General features: G+C 52.5%; 1 protein-coding gene across 2 annotated transcripts in view; it reads left to right on the forward strand.

Moving 5' to 3' along the window:
- FBLN1 (fibulin 1) overlaps positions 1-18,804 on the forward strand; it is a 124,618-nt gene that overhangs the window by 26,035 nt on the left and 79,779 nt on the right. For both annotated transcript variants that reach the window (XM_004380010.1, XM_004380011.1), the window contains exons 5-11: positions 4,691-4,750; positions 6,650-6,751; positions 7,328-7,465; positions 9,064-9,201; positions 14,810-14,953; positions 16,207-16,335; positions 18,183-18,308. In XM_004380010.1, coding sequence (XP_004380067.1) covers positions 4,691-4,750; positions 6,650-6,751; positions 7,328-7,465; positions 9,064-9,201; positions 14,810-14,953; positions 16,207-16,335; positions 18,183-18,308 — 837 coding nt within the window. The remainder of the gene's footprint in view (positions 1-4,690; positions 4,751-6,649; positions 6,752-7,327; positions 7,466-9,063; positions 9,202-14,809; positions 14,954-16,206; positions 16,336-18,182; positions 18,309-18,804) is intronic.

An 18,804-nucleotide genomic window follows, 5' to 3' on the forward strand; every position in this document is an offset into this window, starting at 1 on the left:
GGCCCTAACATGAGCTTCAGGTGAACTGATTTATCCAGGCCTCAGTTCTCCCATCTGTGATGTGGGGATAATCACAGTCCTGCTTCATAAGTTGCCCAGCTCGGGTTGAGCGCTCCGGGAACCTTTGCGAGCCTGATTTCCCCCGGCCTCCCCTGGCCCCAGGCTCCCCTGGCCCTGAGCAGCGGCCAGCAGCTGGCCTCACCCTCCTTTCGCAGAGGAGGACCTGATGCTCAAGGTCACGTGGCTGACACGCAGAGGAGGGAGAACCTGGCTTCCCGACTCCTGGCTGGTGCCCGCCCCCACCCCCGCCACATGGAGCCAGTGACGCGTGGGCTGGAGAGTGGAGGCATCACGCTTTGTAGTGAGCTGTGAGCTTTCAAATAATAGTCACTTATCAGCAAAGGAGGAGTCCCTGGGTGGAGCAAATAGTTAAGCACTGGACTGTTGTTCTTGTGAGCCCTCTAGACTTTTCTCCCCCAGAGCTGCTGGTGGGTTTAAACCCAGCTGAGCACTTAACCATGGCACCACCAGGTTGGTGGTTCAAATCCACCTGGAAACCCTGGTGGTATAGTGGTTAAGTGCTAAGGCTGCTAACCAAGAGGCTGGCAGTTCGAATCCAGCAGGCACTCCTTGGAAGCTCTATGGGGCAGTTCTACTCTGTCCTATAAGGTTGCTATGAGTCAGAATCGACTCGACGGCAACAGGCTTGGCTTGGGCTCAGATCCACCCAGAAGCACCTTGGAAGTAAGGCCTTGATGATCTGCTTTTGAAAGGTCACATCCTTGAAAACCCTATGGGGTCGCCATGAGTCCAAATAGACTTGATGCCAACTAACAGTGACAACTTCAGTAGGTGGGTGAGCGGCCCCCAGAGCCATTTCATGAGCATGCCCAGCTGTCTGTCCTCCGCCCTCTGTTTGCCTAAAGCCCTGGGGATGGTTCAGCTCCATGGTTCAGGAAACTTCCTGGTTTCTGATAACCTCTCATTTATGGGGTAGTTTCCGGCCTTAATGGAGATAACCCTGGAAAAATTCAAGAGTCCGCTCTGTCCCACCCTTGCTGTGGGACTTTGGGCCCTCTTCCCTCTGAGCTTCATACCCTGTTACAACTGGGTGAGATTATGGAAGGGGTTCTGAGAGAAGAGTTCACAGCTCCAACCACAGTCTCTAAGTCAGGCCTCCTTCACTGCAGCTGCACCCCCGGTGGCTTTGGGGTCCTGGGCCAGATGGACCAGTCTTTTTTTCAGTTGAGGGCTGCAGAGACGCCATGGGCTGGTGTACAGCCGTCCCAGCCATAAAGGGGCACTGGGGGACCCATTCTGGTTCCCTGCTTGGTTTTGAAATCAGAGATAACATTTTCACTGTAAACAAACCCAATATTAATCCCGGTGGGAGAGCACTCCTCTGCGTCTCTGGGGAGGATTTCCCCTGGTTTATGGCTTGTTTTATGAACGCACTCTGGAATTTCTGAGGCTCCAGATGTCTTATCGCTCTCCCGTCTTTCATCTGCTTCAGTTCCTGCCCGGACTTTCCTCAGATGTGCCTTCCTCCCTCCTGCTAACATTTACTGTGGGCCTAGCGTGTCTCCTGCAGGGCTGCTCTGAGGGGCCACAGACTGGTGCTGGCCTGTGATGAATTAAGTACAGAAACTGGGAGTAAGCCTTTAGAAACTTCTAGAAGCATTTGATCCCTGGATGGTGTAAACAGTTTAACACTCATGTGCTAACTAAAAGGTTGGAAGTTCGAGTGCACCCAGACATGGCTTGGAAGGAAGGCCTGGCGATCTACTTCTGAAAAATCAGCCACTGAAAACCCTGTGCAGCACAGTTCTACCCTGACACACATGGGGTCATCGTGAGTCAAAGTTGACTCAATAGCAACTGGTTTATTGGATCAACGTATTGGTCCCAGACTGGGGAAAGAGAGCTGGTCATTTGCCACAGTTAGTTTGAGAACTGTGCTCGGGCATCTTGTGGGTCCAGTGATTCCCATTCTACACATTGAGACACTGAGGCTGGGCAAGCTCAGGGTCAGATCTGTTTGCTAGCAGGTCTAATGGTCTTTCCAGGCTTGCTGGCCTCCATGGAACATGGCACAAACCTTGATGACCTCATCACACGGGTGGTAACTAGTTTCTGATGGGCCCACCCTCCCTCCTCACTGTGAGCCCTTTGAGGGATGGGATTGGATCCATACGTGCCTCTGGGCCCCCTGGCCTGTGCCTGGCACATGGAGGGGACTTGGTGTTTTTCCTGAATTGCATGCATCGAGGGAATGAAGTGTCTCCAAATTAAATAAACCAGATGGAAGGTGCTTCCCAGACTCCTAGCCAGGAAGACATGACTCCACCCTAAATGGCCTTTGCTTAGTTAGCTCCTCCCCAGATTAGAAGTTCTTTGAACGCTCATTCAGTTTATTCAACAAATGGGTTGGAGGGTCAAGGACACAGCATAGACAAGGTCCCTGTACCATATGGGGTCACCATAATTTGGAATTGACTCAACAGCAACAGGTTTTAACAGGCATCATATTTTAATAAGAAGTCTTGGTGGTGCAATGGTTAAGAGCCCAGCTGCTAACTGAAATGTCAGCAGTTCAAACCCACCCAGCGGCTCCTTGGCGGAAAGACCTGGCAATCTGCTCCTGTAAAGATTACAGCCTAGGAAACCCTATGGGGCAGTTCTACTCTGTCACATGGGGTTGCTATGAGTTGAAAACCAACTTGATGGTGCCTGAAAATAACATATTTTAATAGCTCCTAAAATACATAGTTAGTACATATAAGTTATATACATAGTGCATATAAGTTAGGCTACATTGACTTTTAGACAGCATTACTGATATTTTTTTCTTAATGATGTTTATTTTTCCACTATGCTTATATTATGCTCATGGCAGGCGTTTTAGAAAATATAGAAGGAAAGAAGGAAAAGAAACTCAGCCCCAGAGATAAACACTGTTTCCCTTTGGGCATGTTGTTTTCTATGTCTAGCATAGTTTCTTCCACATAGGTGTGATCATGCTGTGGCTACAACATTGATTTATGCCTTTTCCACCTACTACTGCCACGTCATTGCTGTTCAGTTGTGATCAGTCATTTCCTCCTGTGGAAACGTCCTAAATACCAGAGGGCTTGATTTTTGAGTATTTCTAGGGCTTCTTCCTACCCATAAGGAAACATGGTGGTGCAGTGATTAAGCATTAGGCTGCTAACTGAAAGGTGGGCGGTTCCAACCCACCAGTCCATGGAAGAAAGATGTGGCAGTCTGCCAACGTAAAGATTACAGCCTTGGAAATCCTATGGGCAGTTCTTCTGTGTCCTACAGGGTCGCTATGGGTTGAAATCGACTCATGGCAATGGGTTTTTTCCCCACCCATGTGCTGCATAAGCCTCTTGCCCCTTATGGTCCTTTGTCCAAGGAAGCTGGGTAGAAAAGGACATTGGCAGGAACTTCTCGTGTGCCCAGCCTGGCTCCTGATCCCTGTTGTTGGCTTCAGAAGCAGCCACATCCGGCTTTGACTGCCCCGTGGGTGTGGGGACTCTGCCATTGCACCCCTGGCGGCTAGAGGGCCAGCAGCTGCACGTGGGCTGTGACTTCTACACCCTTGGCTGTAACTGCCCGAGTTGAATGGACGAATCCATTTCTCTGTTATGCCAGAGCTACCAGTGGCTTCACATTTGGCACTTAGCCCCTATCTGAGTCTCCTGTGACTGCCGTAACAATGTACCACAAGCTCGGTGGCTTATAAGAACAGACATTTACTGTTGCATGAGTCAGGAGCCTTGAGATCCAAGCTCAGTGCGTGGCTCTGGGGAAGTCCTTCTTTGTTCCAGCGTTTGGTAGCCAGCCATCCTTGGGGCCCCCCAACGCCTGTTTGTGCTTGCCGCTGTGTCTAACCTGCTCCTTTTAGGACTCGGAAGTGATTAGGGTTAGGACTCACCCTGTACTGATATGGCCTCATTAACGAAACAAAGAAAACCCTATTCCCAAACGGGATTACATCCACGGGTACAGGAGTTAGGATTCCAACACATATTTTTGGGGGGAGAGGGGTACAATTCAATCCATAATACAGCCAAAGTGTACGAAGTAAGCTTTTACCATGTGCATTGTTTCAGGTTTGGGGGATGTGACTTGCTTTACATTAGGGCTGTGACTGCGTTTGCTCAAACATTCGAGGTATTTGGACTCCGTAACAGCACTCAGCGTGAAGTTGATGATTATAGGAAATTGTGCCAGTGTTGTTTCTGTTATCATAGATCTCTGAGATTTCATTACACTTATGAGCATAGTTCTGTTTTAAAAAGGATAAAATGAATACTTAGCTGATTGTAGTATTTACAAATGGGCATTAAAACAAAAAAAAAAAAAGAAAAAAACAGTTGCTGTTGAGTCGACTCTGACTCATGGTGACCCCATGTGAGTCAGAGTAGAACTGTGCTCCACAGGGTTTTCAGTGGCTGCTGTTTCAGAAGTAGATCTCCCGGCTTTTCTTCTGAGGCACCTCTGGGTGAACTTGAACTGCCAGCCTTTCAGTTAGTTGAGCACTCAACCATTTGCGTCACCCAGGGACTCCTATAAATGGGCATTACTGGCTGATGTTTACAAGAAGATACAGTATTTGAAGTTTCTTCTAGGATGAAACAATGTGTTCATATGGATGCTTGCCTTTTTTTCCCTTCCCCCTTAGCTAAAATTTCTGAGGGTGAGGAGGAACAAGAAGACCCGTACCTTAATGACCGCTGCCGAGGTGAGAATCCGTCATCTCCCCGTGCCTTTCGGTGCTTCATCAAACCTGAAAGAAAGTCGACGCTAATCTCATTGGGAGTTTGAGCCCCAGTGGTTTTGTTCAGGTTCACCCCGGGAGGTGCCCTTTGGCGGGGAGTCAGGTCTGTCATCCTGCCACTCCTGGGCTCCTGCCTTCTTCCCTTCAGCGTCCTTGGACCTGTGGCCTGGTGGGGAGGGCTGGAGAGGGGTGGGCTTACAGAGAAGGGGCCGTAGGTGGAAAGCTGGCATTGGAAGCCCTAGCACCACGTGTTCTGCCTGAACATTCCCAAGTTACAGGCTCTGTGGACGCCAGCTTGGGGTCCCTTGGGATGGGGCAAAGTGTTATTGATCTTTGTGACCCTGAGACCAAGAACGCCTGACCCAGAGAGGACATTCAGTAATGTTCATTTGTCCCGCAAGAGAGCCGTTTTCCAATGAAGGCTTCAGAGGGGCTTGTAAGTTTGTTTTTCATGTGATAAAGCTTTTCTTTCATGCAACAGTCTGGCATGTCAAGACCGGTAGGTCTGCTCCACAGGTTCATTCGGTGACTCGCCCTGTGGTCGGGGAGAGAGTCACTGGGTTAAGTAGGGACTCAGCTTAAGGGCACAAGCATGTGCTCAGTGGTTAGGGACGGTCGGCACCGAGTCCTGGCAGGGAGGGAAGGAGCAGAGAACCCCAGAAAGCCTCTGTCTCAGCTTTCTAGTGCTGCCATAACTAAATAGCAGAAAGAGGATGGCTTTCAGGAACAGAAATGTACTGTCTCACAGTTTTGGAGGCTAGAAGATCCAATCGGGGTGTTGGCCATGCTGACTCCGCCCAGGGGCTGAGAGAGGGACTGTCCCAGGCCTCGTCTTAGCTTCTGGTGGCTGCTAACAGCCCTCGGCGTTCCTTTGCTGCTTAGAGATGAATTCACAGTGTCTTCCCTTGCGTGGGTCCACGTCTCTTCTCCCCTTTCATAAGATGCCACTCAGAAGGATTAGGGCTACCCACTCCAGTATGACCTCTTTAATGTCACTGATAATATCTTCAAAGAAAGACCTGATTTCCCCAAACAAGAGCCCGTTCACAAGTATCGGGGTTAAGACTTCACGTATCTTTTTGAGGGACGCGATTTAATCCACAGCAGCCTCGTGATCCTCTCTGTGACCCGGGAGGGTCTTCCAGGGGGAGTTGTTACGACAGCTGAGGAGGGTGGCACAGACCGGGTATCTTAGGCAGCGGAGGTGGAGGCATGGAGCCACACCAACGGCGCTGTGCCACAGCAGATGGGCGCTGGTGGGAGTGGTGGGGGTGGAGGGGTAGAGGAGGGTGCTGGAGAAGTGGGCAGGGGCCCTACAGGGCCTGGGCAGCAGCTGGAAATTTATCCCATAGGATCATTACCTGGTAGAGATTTATCCTGATGGACCTGCCCATTGGACACTAGGGCTGCCCCATAGGGAGAGTGTGTTGTGGGGCGACACCAGGGAGACTTGGGGAGACCTGGTGAGCAAGTGGCGGGAGCTGAGGCTGTGTAGTGGCAGTCCCTGCTTGAGAGAGATGTGGGGACAAGCTGGGCCTGCCCAGGGCCCGGCCCCATGTGGGGTCCGTCGCTGCTCGGTGTTCTTCTCTGCCCGGCCCCTCCCAGCTCCATAGAACTTACAGAGACTGCCCTGCATTCCCCCCATGTTGTCAGCCAGAGCTGAGACTTAACGCGGCAGCCCCCTGGGGGTGCCCAGAGCCAGACCTGGGAATCTCCTGCAGGGCAGGGGGTGGGAAGGTGGTGGGTGGGCTCTGGCCCGTGGACTCCGCCTTTCTGCATCCTCTGCTCCGTGGAACTGGAGAAAGTGGAGGTTTGCAGGGGTTCGGCACCCCCGCCCCCTGCTCACACGTGCTCTGTCTGCAGGCGGCGGCCCTTGCAAACAGCAGTGCCGTGACACGGGGAATGAGGTCGTCTGCTCTTGCTTTGTGGGCTACCAGCTGCTGTCTGACGGCGTCTCATGTGAAGGTAAAGGTCCCGATGCTGCACCTGTGGCCTGAGCCTGTCCCTGAGGTCCCAGCAGGTTGCGGCTTTGCACAAGGGGGGGGGGGCTGCAGTGTTGGGGACACCGGTGCTGCATTTCTGGTACTCCCCGGAGTTGAGTGGTGCCCAGGCCACATCCAGAGAAGACAGACCACATGCTGGGAAAGAGGGCTGGGGTTGGGGTCAGACAGGGCTCTGAGTCCAGGATCAACAGAGGGGCTTTGGGCAAGTCCCCCATCCTCTGGTCCCCAAGAGGGGGACGGTGACACACTCCTTATGTGCTTATTGAGGGTCACGTGGTCCCAGTCCAGGGCTGGCACTTAATGAGTAGGTGCTGTGAAAGAACAATCTCTCTGAAACAGCAGGGGACTTTGTAGCGAGGCCCCACTATGCCCCTCTAGGCACAGCCCTGGTGTGTCATAGCGGGAACCCAGCGAGGTTGAATGGGGACTCGTGGATGTTGAGAGCCAGTTCCCCTGTGCCTTCCGGGAGATTCCTTTGGATGACGCGTTCGAATCTGCGCTCTTGCTGGTTACTCCTTGCCGTCTCGCTCTCTCCTAGATGTCAATGAGTGTATCACTGGCAGCCATAACTGCCGACTCGGCGAGTCCTGCATCAATACCGTGGGCTCATTCCGCTGTCAGCGGGACAGCAGCTGCGGGACAGGCTATGAGCTCACGGAGGACAATGACTGCAAAGGTTAGCACCTGCTCTGGCCCAACAACCCGGCGCCCGGGAGTATACGTGGTGCAGTGGGCTCTCTGGTCAAGGGCTCTGGTGGTGCAGTGCGCCCATGTGGCTGCCAGGGCTGCCGGCTTCCCCTCTGTGGGGTGTTGTTCGCTGCCGTCAAGTTGGTCTCCAGCTCATGGTGACCCTACGCACAAGGGAACAAAATGTCACCTGGTCCTGTGCCATCCCCATGATTGGCTGCAGATCAGACTGTTGTGATGTGGGTGGCTATACCTGCTTGGGGGGTCCCTGGGTGGTGCAAATGGCTAATGCACTCAGCCGCTAAATGAAAGGTTGGAGGTTCCAGTCCTCCCAGAGGCACCTCAGAAGAAAGGTCTGGCAATCTATGTCTGAAAAATCAGCCATTGAAAACCCAATGGAGCACAGTTCTACTCTGACACACATGGGGGTGCCATGAATAGGAGCTGACTTGACGGCAACTGGTTTTTTATACTGACTTGACCAGTACCGGGGGTGTCATGGGGGGAATGAGGTTAAACGTGACAGTGTGGGTAGAAGCGATCAGAACACTGAAAAGCTGACAGCAGCCCCCCAGTCCCAGCCAGTTCTGTCATTGGTGCCTTCTGCAGTGCCAAGTTAATGCCAGTGGCGAGTGTGAATTTCTGAAAAGCCCCAGTGCACAATTGTTTAAAAACCACATCCGGGATGAATTTCAGGTGCTCACTTGTGCTTTCTACAAAAAAACAAAAACAAAAGCAGATTTTTATTTGTGCAGCAGCTGCCTTCCATCCAATTGTAGGCTTCCTTGAAGTTCAAAGCATATTCCCTTCCGCTGTCTGAAAACATGACATTTCTGGCTGCCGGCCTTTTGCCACCAGGACCTACACGTTACTTGGCAGATAAGGCTCTGATGAGGATCGTTTAGAATGTAGTTTTCTGCAGAGGGTTTTGAGCCTTGCAGAATGACAAAACCACTTGTGTGAAAACGCTGACCGAGTCAGGAGGCTAACTCCAAAGCAAGGCACGTCTCCTGCCATCTGAGGGCTTTTGAGAAGGTTCAGTTCATTCCATCCCTGTGGACTTGCTGGGTGGTTTGGATACTGAGAACCCAGTGGCTGAGCCAGCTGAGTATACACATTTGAACATCTGACATCCTTGAACTTCAAGGGAAGGCAGCCTGGTTATCTGATCATGATAGTCACCACTGTTAATATTTGAAATATTGTGAAGACTTCCAAATGAATAAGTTTATAGGGATCATGTTTATTGCCACTAAGATAATTATGTTGTGATCTAAACTAAACATACACTTAGCTGGGAATGAAAAAAATATATCTGTCAGGAAGATGCCTGAGTTATTTATTATATAGCAGAAAGCTTGCTTCATAAGAGCCGGGGAACAAAGTCAGCGTTTAAGTCTTTAGCAGTGCAAGTATTACTTGGCTAGCTGAAGCCCTGTTTGTATTGGAGCTTTCTATGGGATTGTTTTGGGTTATATTTTGAGTAATGGGCATTAAAAAAAAAAAAAAAACTTGTTATTTTAAAGTGTTGTAAGATGCTTCTGGCAGAACTCTTGCTAACAATTTCCTTTTTTTATGATGTACCAGATATTGACGAGTGTGAGAGTGGTATTCATAACTGCCTCCCCGATTTTATCTGTCAGAATACTCTGGGATCCTTCCGCTGCAGACCCAAGCTACAGTGCAAGAGTGGCTTTATACAAGATGCTCTAGGCAACTGTATTGGTAAGACACACTGCTGCAGGGCTGCTGGGGTCCTCAGGGCGGGCAGACAATCCAGTTATGGGGCTAGAATATCAGGCGTTGCGCAGTCCTCAGAACAGGACCAGATGGTAATTACCTCAGGCATTGCAGGACATATGGTTTCTGTAGCAGTTTCTCAACTCTGCTGTTATAGCTTGAAAGCAGCCACAGACAATGCGTAAACAAATGGGTGAGGCTGTGTGTCAATAAAACTTTATTTACAAAAATTGTCAGCAAGCTGGATTCGGGCCAAGGGCCATAGTTTGCCAACCCCTTGCATAGACAGAAAGAACCCTGGTGGCACAAATGGTTAAGCACTCAAATGCTAACTGAAAGGCTGGTGGTTTGAACTCACCCAGCCACTCTGTGGGAGAAAGAATTGGTGATCTGCTTTGCAAAGATTACAGCTAAGAAAACCCGACGGGGCAATTCTACTCGAATTGACTCAATGACACCTAATAACAACAGTATAGATGGAGTCCCTGGGTGGTGCAAATGGTTAACACATTTGCTGCTAACCATGCTTGGCAGTTCAAGTTCACCCAGAGGCACCTCAGAAGAAAGGTCTGGCAATCTACTTTCAAAAAATCAGCCATTGAAAACCCTATGGAGCACAGTTCTACTCTTACACACACGAGGTCACTGTCCGTTGGAATCACCTCGATGGCAGCTGATTTGGTTTTTGATTAGTATAGATGAAAGATCTTGAGTTATGGAATCAGAGACACCTGGTTTTGAACTGAGTGACCTAATGGAATTTTCTCTTGGCGCCTCAGTTTCCTCCTCTGTAAAATGAGAATAATAAAGATCTGGCTGATGGGCATGAGGCAAGGATTAAACAAGGTGATTGTGAAGCACCTGGTTCCGGGGGAAGCACTTGATAACGTGGTGGTTCCCTGCCACAAGCCATTTTAGTGGTTAAAAAATTGTTTAAAAAAATACGGCGTTGATATCAGAGGAAGCTCAATGGGAAAGGAAAAGATAGTACATGTGAATTTAGTGTAAAAATAGAAGGTCTGGGTGAGACTGTGTAAGTGCGAGGAGCCGTGTGGGTCGCCAGCCAGTTACCTGTTCTGTAAAGGCAGGAGTGGGCCCCTCCTTTCTCCTGGAGTCGCCCGGGTGAGCCACCTGGCTCTGTCACTGTTTCATGCCAGCGTTTGAGTACGGATCCACCGGCCTTCCCTCAGAGGCGAACTAAGGCATGGTAGGCAGGGCACGTGCCCTGGGCACTGCTTCAGGAGGGCGGTAACGAGTAGTTTCTATTGGCCATTGAAGTTTCTCCATGGGAGAAAGATGTGGCAGTCCGCTTCTGTAAAGATTACAGCCTTGGAAACCCTATGGGGCAGTTCTACTCTGTACTGCAGGGTCGCTATGGCAGTGATTTTTTTGGGGGGTTGTTGTTAGGTGCCCTTGAGTCGGTTTCGACTCAGCAATCCCATGCACAACACAACGAAACACTGCCCGGTCCTGCGCCATCCTCACAATCATTGTGCTTGAGCCCATTGTTGCAGCCACTGTGTCAATCCATGTCGTTGAAGGTCTTCCTCTTTTTCACGGGCCCTCTGCTTTACCAAGCATGATGTCCTTCTCTGGGACTGATCCCTCCTGACAACATGTCCAAAGTACGTGAGACAAAGTCTCGCTGTCCTTGCTTCTGAGGAGCATTCTGGTTGTACTTCTTCCAGGACAGATTTGTTCGTTCTTCTGATAGGCCCCTGCCTTCCCTTGTCCTCTGCTCGACAGAAGCTTCTGGGTCCTGCCTTTGAAGTCAGAGAGACTTTTCTGATCCGAGTTGTAGGCAGGCCCTGGTTAGAACCTAAAAAAAAACAACAGACAAACCCATTGCCGTGGAGTCAAATCCGACGACACCTCTTAAAAGGCCAGCACCGCTGTGGGCCAGGTGCTGCGAACCTCTGTTATTTGAGAGACCTCAGCCTTAGATAAATCCATACTGCTCTTGGATTTGAAATGGTAGTTAGCCCTGAAAGTTGTTTGTCTTTTTTCTACCCTACATATATATATATTTTTTCATTTTTTTTGGGAAAATATATACAGCAAAACATACACCAGTTGAACAGTTTCTAGATGTGCAATCCAGTCACATCGATCGCTGCGAGCTGCGCCACTCTCATCATCCTTTTCCAGATTATTCCACTACTGTTAAGAGAAACTCACCACCACCCGCTAAGCTTCCTGTCTGACCTTTCCAGATGCTGTTGTCAGTTTGATCCCACGTAGATAATTCTTTAAAAGAGCACAATGCTCAAGGCAGACATCCATTACTAATTAAGCTAAACTACTGTTTGGTTGAAAGATGACTTCAGGGGACAGTTTTGGTTTAAGGTTTAAAGATTATCTCAGGGCAATAGTTGCGGGGAAGGGGGGAATGCGCCATCCAGCCTCCATGGCCCCCGATTTTATGAGAACCCTGGTGGCGTGGTGGTTAAGAGTTTGCCTGCTAACCAAAAGGTCAGCGGTTTGAATCCACCAGGCGCTCCTTGGAAACCCTATAGGGCAGTTCTATTCTGTCCTGTAGGGTCAGTATGAGTCAGAATTGACTCCACGGCAACGGGTTTGCTTTTGTTTTGGATTCTATTAAAATTTGAAATTCTGTTCCACATTTTCCCCCTTTTAATCAGGATTCTGCTATAGAATCTTTGATCAAAACGTTCAGTAATGGTAGCCAGGCACCATCTAGTTCTGGTCTCATGGCAAAGGAGGCAGTTGTTCATGGAGTCACTTAGCCACACATTCCATTTTTCCCAACTATTCCTGACTCTCACGGGAGCCCTGGTGGTACAGTGGTTAAGTGCTCGGCTGCTAACTGAAAGGTCGGCAGTTTGAACCCACCAGTGGTCCGAGGGAGAAAAGACCTGGTGGTCTGCTTCCGGAAAGATTACAGCCTTGGGAACCCTCTGGGGCACTTTTACTCTGTCCTGTGGGGTCTTTATGAGTCAGAACCGACTCCAGGGCACCAGGGATGGCAGGTAGGGCACGTGCTGCTTGAGGAGAGGCACTAATGAGCAGTTTCTGTTGGCCATCCCTGTTTCCACTGTGTGAGAGATCATTCAGCAATTTAAAACTAATTGCCACAGGCACTATTTTCCCTTGATAGGCCCCTGCACTACATAGAACAACAATTCCTGGCTATCCCATTGCTCCCGGCAAACGGAGACCAATTGTTGTAACTTGGATGGCTGCTAGCAAGCTTTAAAGACCCCAGGAACTACGCAAGGAAGTAGGAGACAGAACAGAAGCACCAAGCACAGTATTAGGCCAATCAACCGGGATGTCCCCTGAAAACATGCCCCTAAATCTCCAAACCAGGAAAACAACTCCCATGAGGTGTTTGCCTGTACATCAGCAGCTGCTCTTTTTGTTGTTGTTGTAAAAATGGATATAACACAGCATTGACCAATTCAGCCTTTTCCAGGTACACAGCTTAGTGATATCAAATCACATTAATCATTCTGTGCAACCGTTACCCTTAACTGATGCCCAATTTCCCTCACCACAAACAGAAACTCACTGTTCCCAAACACCGGGCCCCCTTTCCCCCTCCCTCCCGCCCTGGTAACCACTGACAACTTTGGTATCTATACATTTGCCTATTCTTGACCTCTGAGTGAGCGCACACAGTATTTGTGCTTTTGTGGTTGACGTCTTTCCCTCAGCGTTGTCAAGGTTGGTCCATGTTGTATTTATCAAGAGTTCATTCCTCTTTGTGGCTGAGTTGTATTCCATTGTATGGCTATGCTGTTCTGTGCCATCAGATTGATTCTGACTCATAGCGATCTCGTCGGACAGAGTGGAAGTGCCCCACAGGGTTTCCTGGGCCGAAATCTTTACGGGAGCGGATCAGCAGGTCTTTTCTCCCGTGGAGCGACTGGGGGGTTTGAAATGCCGACCTTTTGGTTAGCAGCCAAGAGCTTTACCATTGCGTCACCAGGCTATCGTGAAAAGTACTGCAGTAAACATTGATGTACATTCAACCCAAACTATTTAAAGGCCCGTAGAACAGTGGCCCCTTAGGACAGGGACCTCATCTGAACTCAAGCCCAGTCTTAGTCCCTTACAGCTTCATTTCATCCTGGGCAGGGAGGCATTTGAATGGTGGGGGTCTCAGCTTGGCCACCAGGTGACCCCTGGTCAGCCTCCTGGTCAGCTCCCTGCCAACAAGCAGTCATTGCTCAGCACGGGGGGCCACGGAGCAGTGAGTGGGGAGGAGGAGGGACCTGCCCGGACCTGCAGCCTACTTGGGGGATCTCCGAGGATGAGGCCGGAAACCTAAACTCATGGCAGGTCAGCCCTGATTTCCACAAAGAAGGGGCATTTTCAAGTCTCAGCCTCGCCCAGACTTTGCCCCTTCCAGGGTGTAACCTTGTGTAGGGGCTGAGGCACAGGAGAAGCAGGAAGAGGGACAGTCCCCTCACTGTCTCCCCGAGATCAGGGGCAGCAGCAGGATCTCCACAGAGGCCCAGGGCGGGTGGGAGAGGCCGTTGGCTGGCGCCCAGCCTGGTGGCACTTGGTTTCTTTGCATTATTTCTCTGGGTCCTCAACGCTGGCATCGAAAGCCACAGTTCCGGCTCCCAGAGTCTCCATTAACCCTGGCCTTTTTGTGTGTGGAGGCGGATGCCCCTTGCAACCAAGTTCAGGCTTTATTCCTTTTTTTTTTTTTTTTTTTTAAAAAAGACGCTTTGTCTGTTTATTTTCAAATAAGCAAACAAAACCTAAGGCTAGAACGTCAAAGCTTCTCCCTGCCGGGTCCTGAGTGTGGAGTAAGGTCACTGGTTTTCTGGAGCTGCCGGAACAAAGACCACAAGCTGGGTGGTTAAGGAGAACAGAAATTTGTTCTCTCACAGTCCTGGAGGCTGGCAGTCCAAGATCAGGGTGTCAGCAGTGTTGATTCCTTCTGAGGCTCTGCGGGAGCATCTGTTCCATGCCTCTGTCCCAGCTTCTGGTGGCCCCAGGCATCCTTGGCTTGCTGATGCTGCATCATAAACGTCTTTCCTCTGTCTCCCGTTCTCTGTGTCTCTTCTGCTCTATTCTCAGGACACCGCTCATATAGGTTAGGGACCCCCGTACTCCAGTATGACCTCCTGTAAACCGATAACATCTGCAAAGACCCTATTTCCAAACAAGGTCAAGTTCACAGGTGCAGGGGTTAGGATCTCAACGTATCTTGTCAGGGGACACAGTTCAACCCACAGTACGTGAATACAGGGTGGCGTAGGAATCGTCAAATTGATGGTGGCGATTGAGAGTCCTCAGGGCTTGTGGCGGGGATGGGATTCAGAGGGGACTTGGTTGCGTCACCACGGAAGGGCCGAAAAGCCAGGCAGGCAGGTTTGCATTGGCTGCAGCGACAAATGGAGGTGTTTCGGGCTCAGGGCAGGTGGAGGACCAGGGAGGTGGTGTCTAAGGAAGACATCTGGCAGTGCGCGCCGGTGACACCCAGGAGGCCAGCGGGAGGCTGCCGTGTGGCCCAGGGGTGCCTCCGCTGGTGGCCGTACAAAGAAGGGGGGATCTGTCTGTTGGGTTCTGGAAGCCCCCACAATTGACCGCGGTGTCCCGTCTCTCCCCACTGCAGATATCAATGAGTGTTTGAGTATCAGTGCTCCGTGCCCTGCGGGGCAGACGTGCATCAATACAGAGGGCTCCTACACGTGCCAGAAGAACGTGCCCAACTGTGGCCGTGGCTACCACCTCAACGAGGAGGGCAACCGATGTGTCGGTAGGTATTGTTTAAGACTCTGGAACTGACGTTTCTCTCTGCTCCCAGCACGCACCCCCTTCTCTGGAAGAGGAGAGGAGAGCCACAAAGCGAAGCCATCCCCACTTGCCCGTCCAGCTCGCTGCCAATCCCCAAACATAGGCCTTTCTCGTCTCCTGCCTGGACTGTTGCAGTAGAACCTCAGCCCCTCCACGGCCCCCAGCCTACTGCCCTCCAGACCCAGTGAGGCCTGGAACCGAAAGCTCCTGTCCCCGCCCTGCTTGCAGCCCTCCCTGCTCGCAGCCCTCGTGGCTGCCCATTGCTGGCAGAGCAGAGCACAGACACCTCTCACAGTATAGTCCTTCCAGGCTGGCTCCAGCTGCACAAACCTTGTAATCCAAACTTCTCACATTTGTTGTTGTTAGGTGCCATCAAGCTGGTTCCTACTCAATAGCGACCCCGTGTACAACAGAACGAAACACTGCCCGGTCCTGCACCATCTTCACAATCATTGTTATGCTCGAGCCCATTTTTGCAGCCACTGCGTCAGTCCATCTCGTTGAGGGTCTTCCTCTTTTTCACTGACCCTCTACTTTACCAAGCATGATGTCCTTCTCTAGGGACTTGTCCCTCCTGATAACATCTCCAAAGTATGTGAGACCAAGTCTCTCCACCTTGCTTCTAAGGAGCACTCTGGCTGTACTTCTTCCAAGACAGATTTGTTCATTCTTCTGGCCGTCCATGGGATATTCAATATTCTTCACTTAGGAAGCCTAGCAAACGCTATGGGGCAGTTCTTCTCTGTCACATGAGGTCACCCATCAGTCGAAATTGACTCCACAGCACCCAACAACAACTCCCCAAACAAGCCCCTCCATTCGTCTGTGTGGCATTTTTCTCTTACATTATTCTCTCTGCCTAGAACCTGCCCCCACCTGCTCCCATCTTGGGGTCCAGGGCCAAGACATCCTCCTCCGCCCAGCCTGCCTGGGTCCCTGCCAGCCTAAGAGTTCCCTCCACCCTGTAACTCCCTGAGCATGTTCTCAGTGCCTGTCCCCTTAGCTAGAGTCACCGCTGAGTGGTCAGAGCAGGCGTCCCCGGGGGTAGGGGCTGCGTCCCTTCAGCTCTGTCTCCCCAGCATGGGGCCTGGACACAGTAGGTGCTCCACGAAATCCGTGTTAAAGAACAAGACGGAACTGCTTTGTGGATGAACACTCTAGTTTGCTCCTTTCTTGCCTCACGGTCTTTATATGTCTTTCTTTCTTCTTTGTCAGATATAGACGAGTGTTCATCGCCCTCAGAGCCCTGTGGGCCAGGGCATCTCTGTGTGAACTCCCCTGGAAGTTTCCGCTGCGAATGCAAGGCTGGTTACTATTTCGATGGCATCAGCAGGACATGTGTTGGTACGTGGGCATCCTGCAGGCCTCCTTGGGGCCTAGAGTGTCCCTGCCAGTACATGGGTGTCCCTGCCAGTACATGGGCGTCCTGCAGGCCTCCTTGGGGCCTAGGGTGTCCCTGCCAATATGTGGGTGTCCCTGCCGAGTACGTGGGTATCCTGCAGGCCTCCTTGGGGCCTAGGGTGTCCCTGCCAGTACATGGGTGTCCCTGCTGGTTTTGGGGCATCCCTGCCAGTATGTGGGTGTCCCTGCTGGTACATGGGTGTCCCCGCCAGTACATGGGTATACCTGCCGAGTACGTGGGTGTCCTGCAGGCCTCCTTGGGGCCTAGGGTGTCCCTGCCAGTACGTGGGTGTCTCTGCTGGTAGGTGGGTGTACCTGCCGAGTATGTGGGCGTACCTGCCGAGTACGTGGGTGTCCTGTAGGCCTCCTTGGGGCCTAGGGTGTTCCTGCCAGTACGTGGGTGTCCCTGCTGGTTTTGGGGCATCCCTGCCAGTATGTGGGTGTCCCTGCTGGTACATGGGTGTCCCCACCAGTACATGGGTGTCCCCACCAGTACATGGGTGTACCTGCTTGTCGCAGCGGCTTCGGTAATCGGGACGGCGAAGACAGTAACCAACGGCACAACTCTTACAGAGAAGTGGGGCCAGGAGGGTCACTCTGAGGAGTCGACCCCCACTTCAGTCCCAGGAGTTTATTTTATAGTCAATACAGCAATCAATAAGGCAATTAATGAAACAATGGGCTTTGAGTGGCAAGGAAGAAGGAATTCAGGTAAACAAGTCAATCAGTAAAGGGACAATAGGGTTTGGGAGAACACATCGGACAAGTCTCGACATGTTGGAGACAAGTCTCAACATGCTGTGCAGCAGAGGCCTGTGGGGGCTGCAGTTGTCAATAGTGCAGCCATGTTTAAATGGCATATATCCCCACACCTGCTGAGTACGTGGGTGTCCTGCAGGCGTCCTTGGGGCCTAGGGTGTCCCTGCCAATATGTGGGTGTCCCTGCTGGTGTGTGGGTGTCCCTGCCGAGTACGTGGGTGTCCCTGCTGGTTCGTGGGTGCCCTGCAGGCCTCCTTAGGGCCTGGGGAACCTGGCCGGTACATGGGTGTCCCTGCAGGCCTCCTTAGGGCCTGGTGTCCTGGCCAGGGGGGCACCAAAGAGACCCCAGCCCCTGGCACCGGGGTGGAGTGGCCTTAAACTTTGGGTCCATCATTGTTCTCTGCTCACCTCAGAAAACCCCAAGTCCAGGCAGCTCCCAGAGAAAAGACCCTGAGTCAGGAGACCCACGCTGTATAGTCCTGCCGCTGCCAGCCATGTGGCCACACCCGCCCCACCTGTGGAGCAGCTGCTCCAAATGTCCCCAATGTTCATGGTTTCCCAGACATTCACTGCCTACTTGCAGGGCCGCATGGCCAAGCTGTGCTGTCAGCCTAGGGCAACGAGAGCCACCAGGAGGGGCACCCTGCTGGGCTAGGCCCGTCACCCCAAACAAGGATTCCCCCAGGGGAGGCTGGTGTCTCCACCTCACCCCTTTGTCAGATCCTGGCAGACCCTCCTCCGGGCCAGGCCGGGCACTGGGCGGGCACATGTCCAAGGGTCCTCGGGAAGGTGTAAGGCCTTGCCTGGTGGGCAGGCCGGCAGACCGGGTGTGGTCTGCGCCCCCCCACCCCGCCCCCCAAGCTGCTTGCTGAGCTTTGGGGCGAGTCACTTGTACTTCTGCCTGAGCCGTGAGGCCGAAGAGGTGGGGGAGGTCTGGAGCTGCGGCCACAGACACTGGGCAGACTAGCCAGGGCACAGGGGGCTGCTGCGGTGGGACGTCGCCCCTGAGTCGCCTCCTCCTCTGCTTGCAGACATCAATGAGTGCCGGCGCTACCCCGGCCGCCTGTGTGGCCACAAGTGCGAGAACACACCTGGCTCCTACTACTGCAGCTGCACCCTGGGCTTCCGGCTGTCGGCTGATGGCCGGTCCTGCGAAGGTGAGGGCAGGCGGGGAGGGCTATCCTGCGGAGGTGAGGGCAGGCGGGGAGGGCGGTCCTGCGGAGGTGAGGGCGGGGCCGGGGAGGGCGGTCCTGGCGGAGGTGAGGGCGGTCCTGTGGAGGTGAGGGCGGTCCTGTGGCGGGGAGGGCGGTCCTGTGAAGGTGAGGGCGGGGCCGGGGTGGGCGGTCCTGCGGAAGTGAAGGCGGGGCCGGGGCAGGCGGTCCTTTGGAGGTGAGGGCCGGGCTGGGGCAGGTGGTCCTGTGAGGGTGAGGACCAGGCTGGGGCAGGGCTGGGGCAGGGCTTGTCCTGCTGAGCTGGGGGCGGGGCCTATCCTGCTGAGGTGAGGGCGGGGCCGGAGCAGGGCTGGGGCGTGGCCTGTCTTGCTAGATGAAGGCGGGGCCGGAGCAGGGCTGGGGCGGAGCCTGTCCTGCTGAGGTGAGGGCGGGGCCGGAGCAGGGCTGGGGCAGGGCCTGTCCTGCTGAGTTGAGGGCGGGG

This window comes from Trichechus manatus, unplaced genomic scaffold, assembly GCF_000243295.1.
Source record: "Trichechus manatus latirostris isolate Lorelei unplaced genomic scaffold, TriManLat1.0 scaffold00069, whole genome shotgun sequence".
NCBI classification, from domain to species: domain Eukaryota; kingdom Metazoa; phylum Chordata; class Mammalia; order Sirenia; family Trichechidae; genus Trichechus; species Trichechus manatus.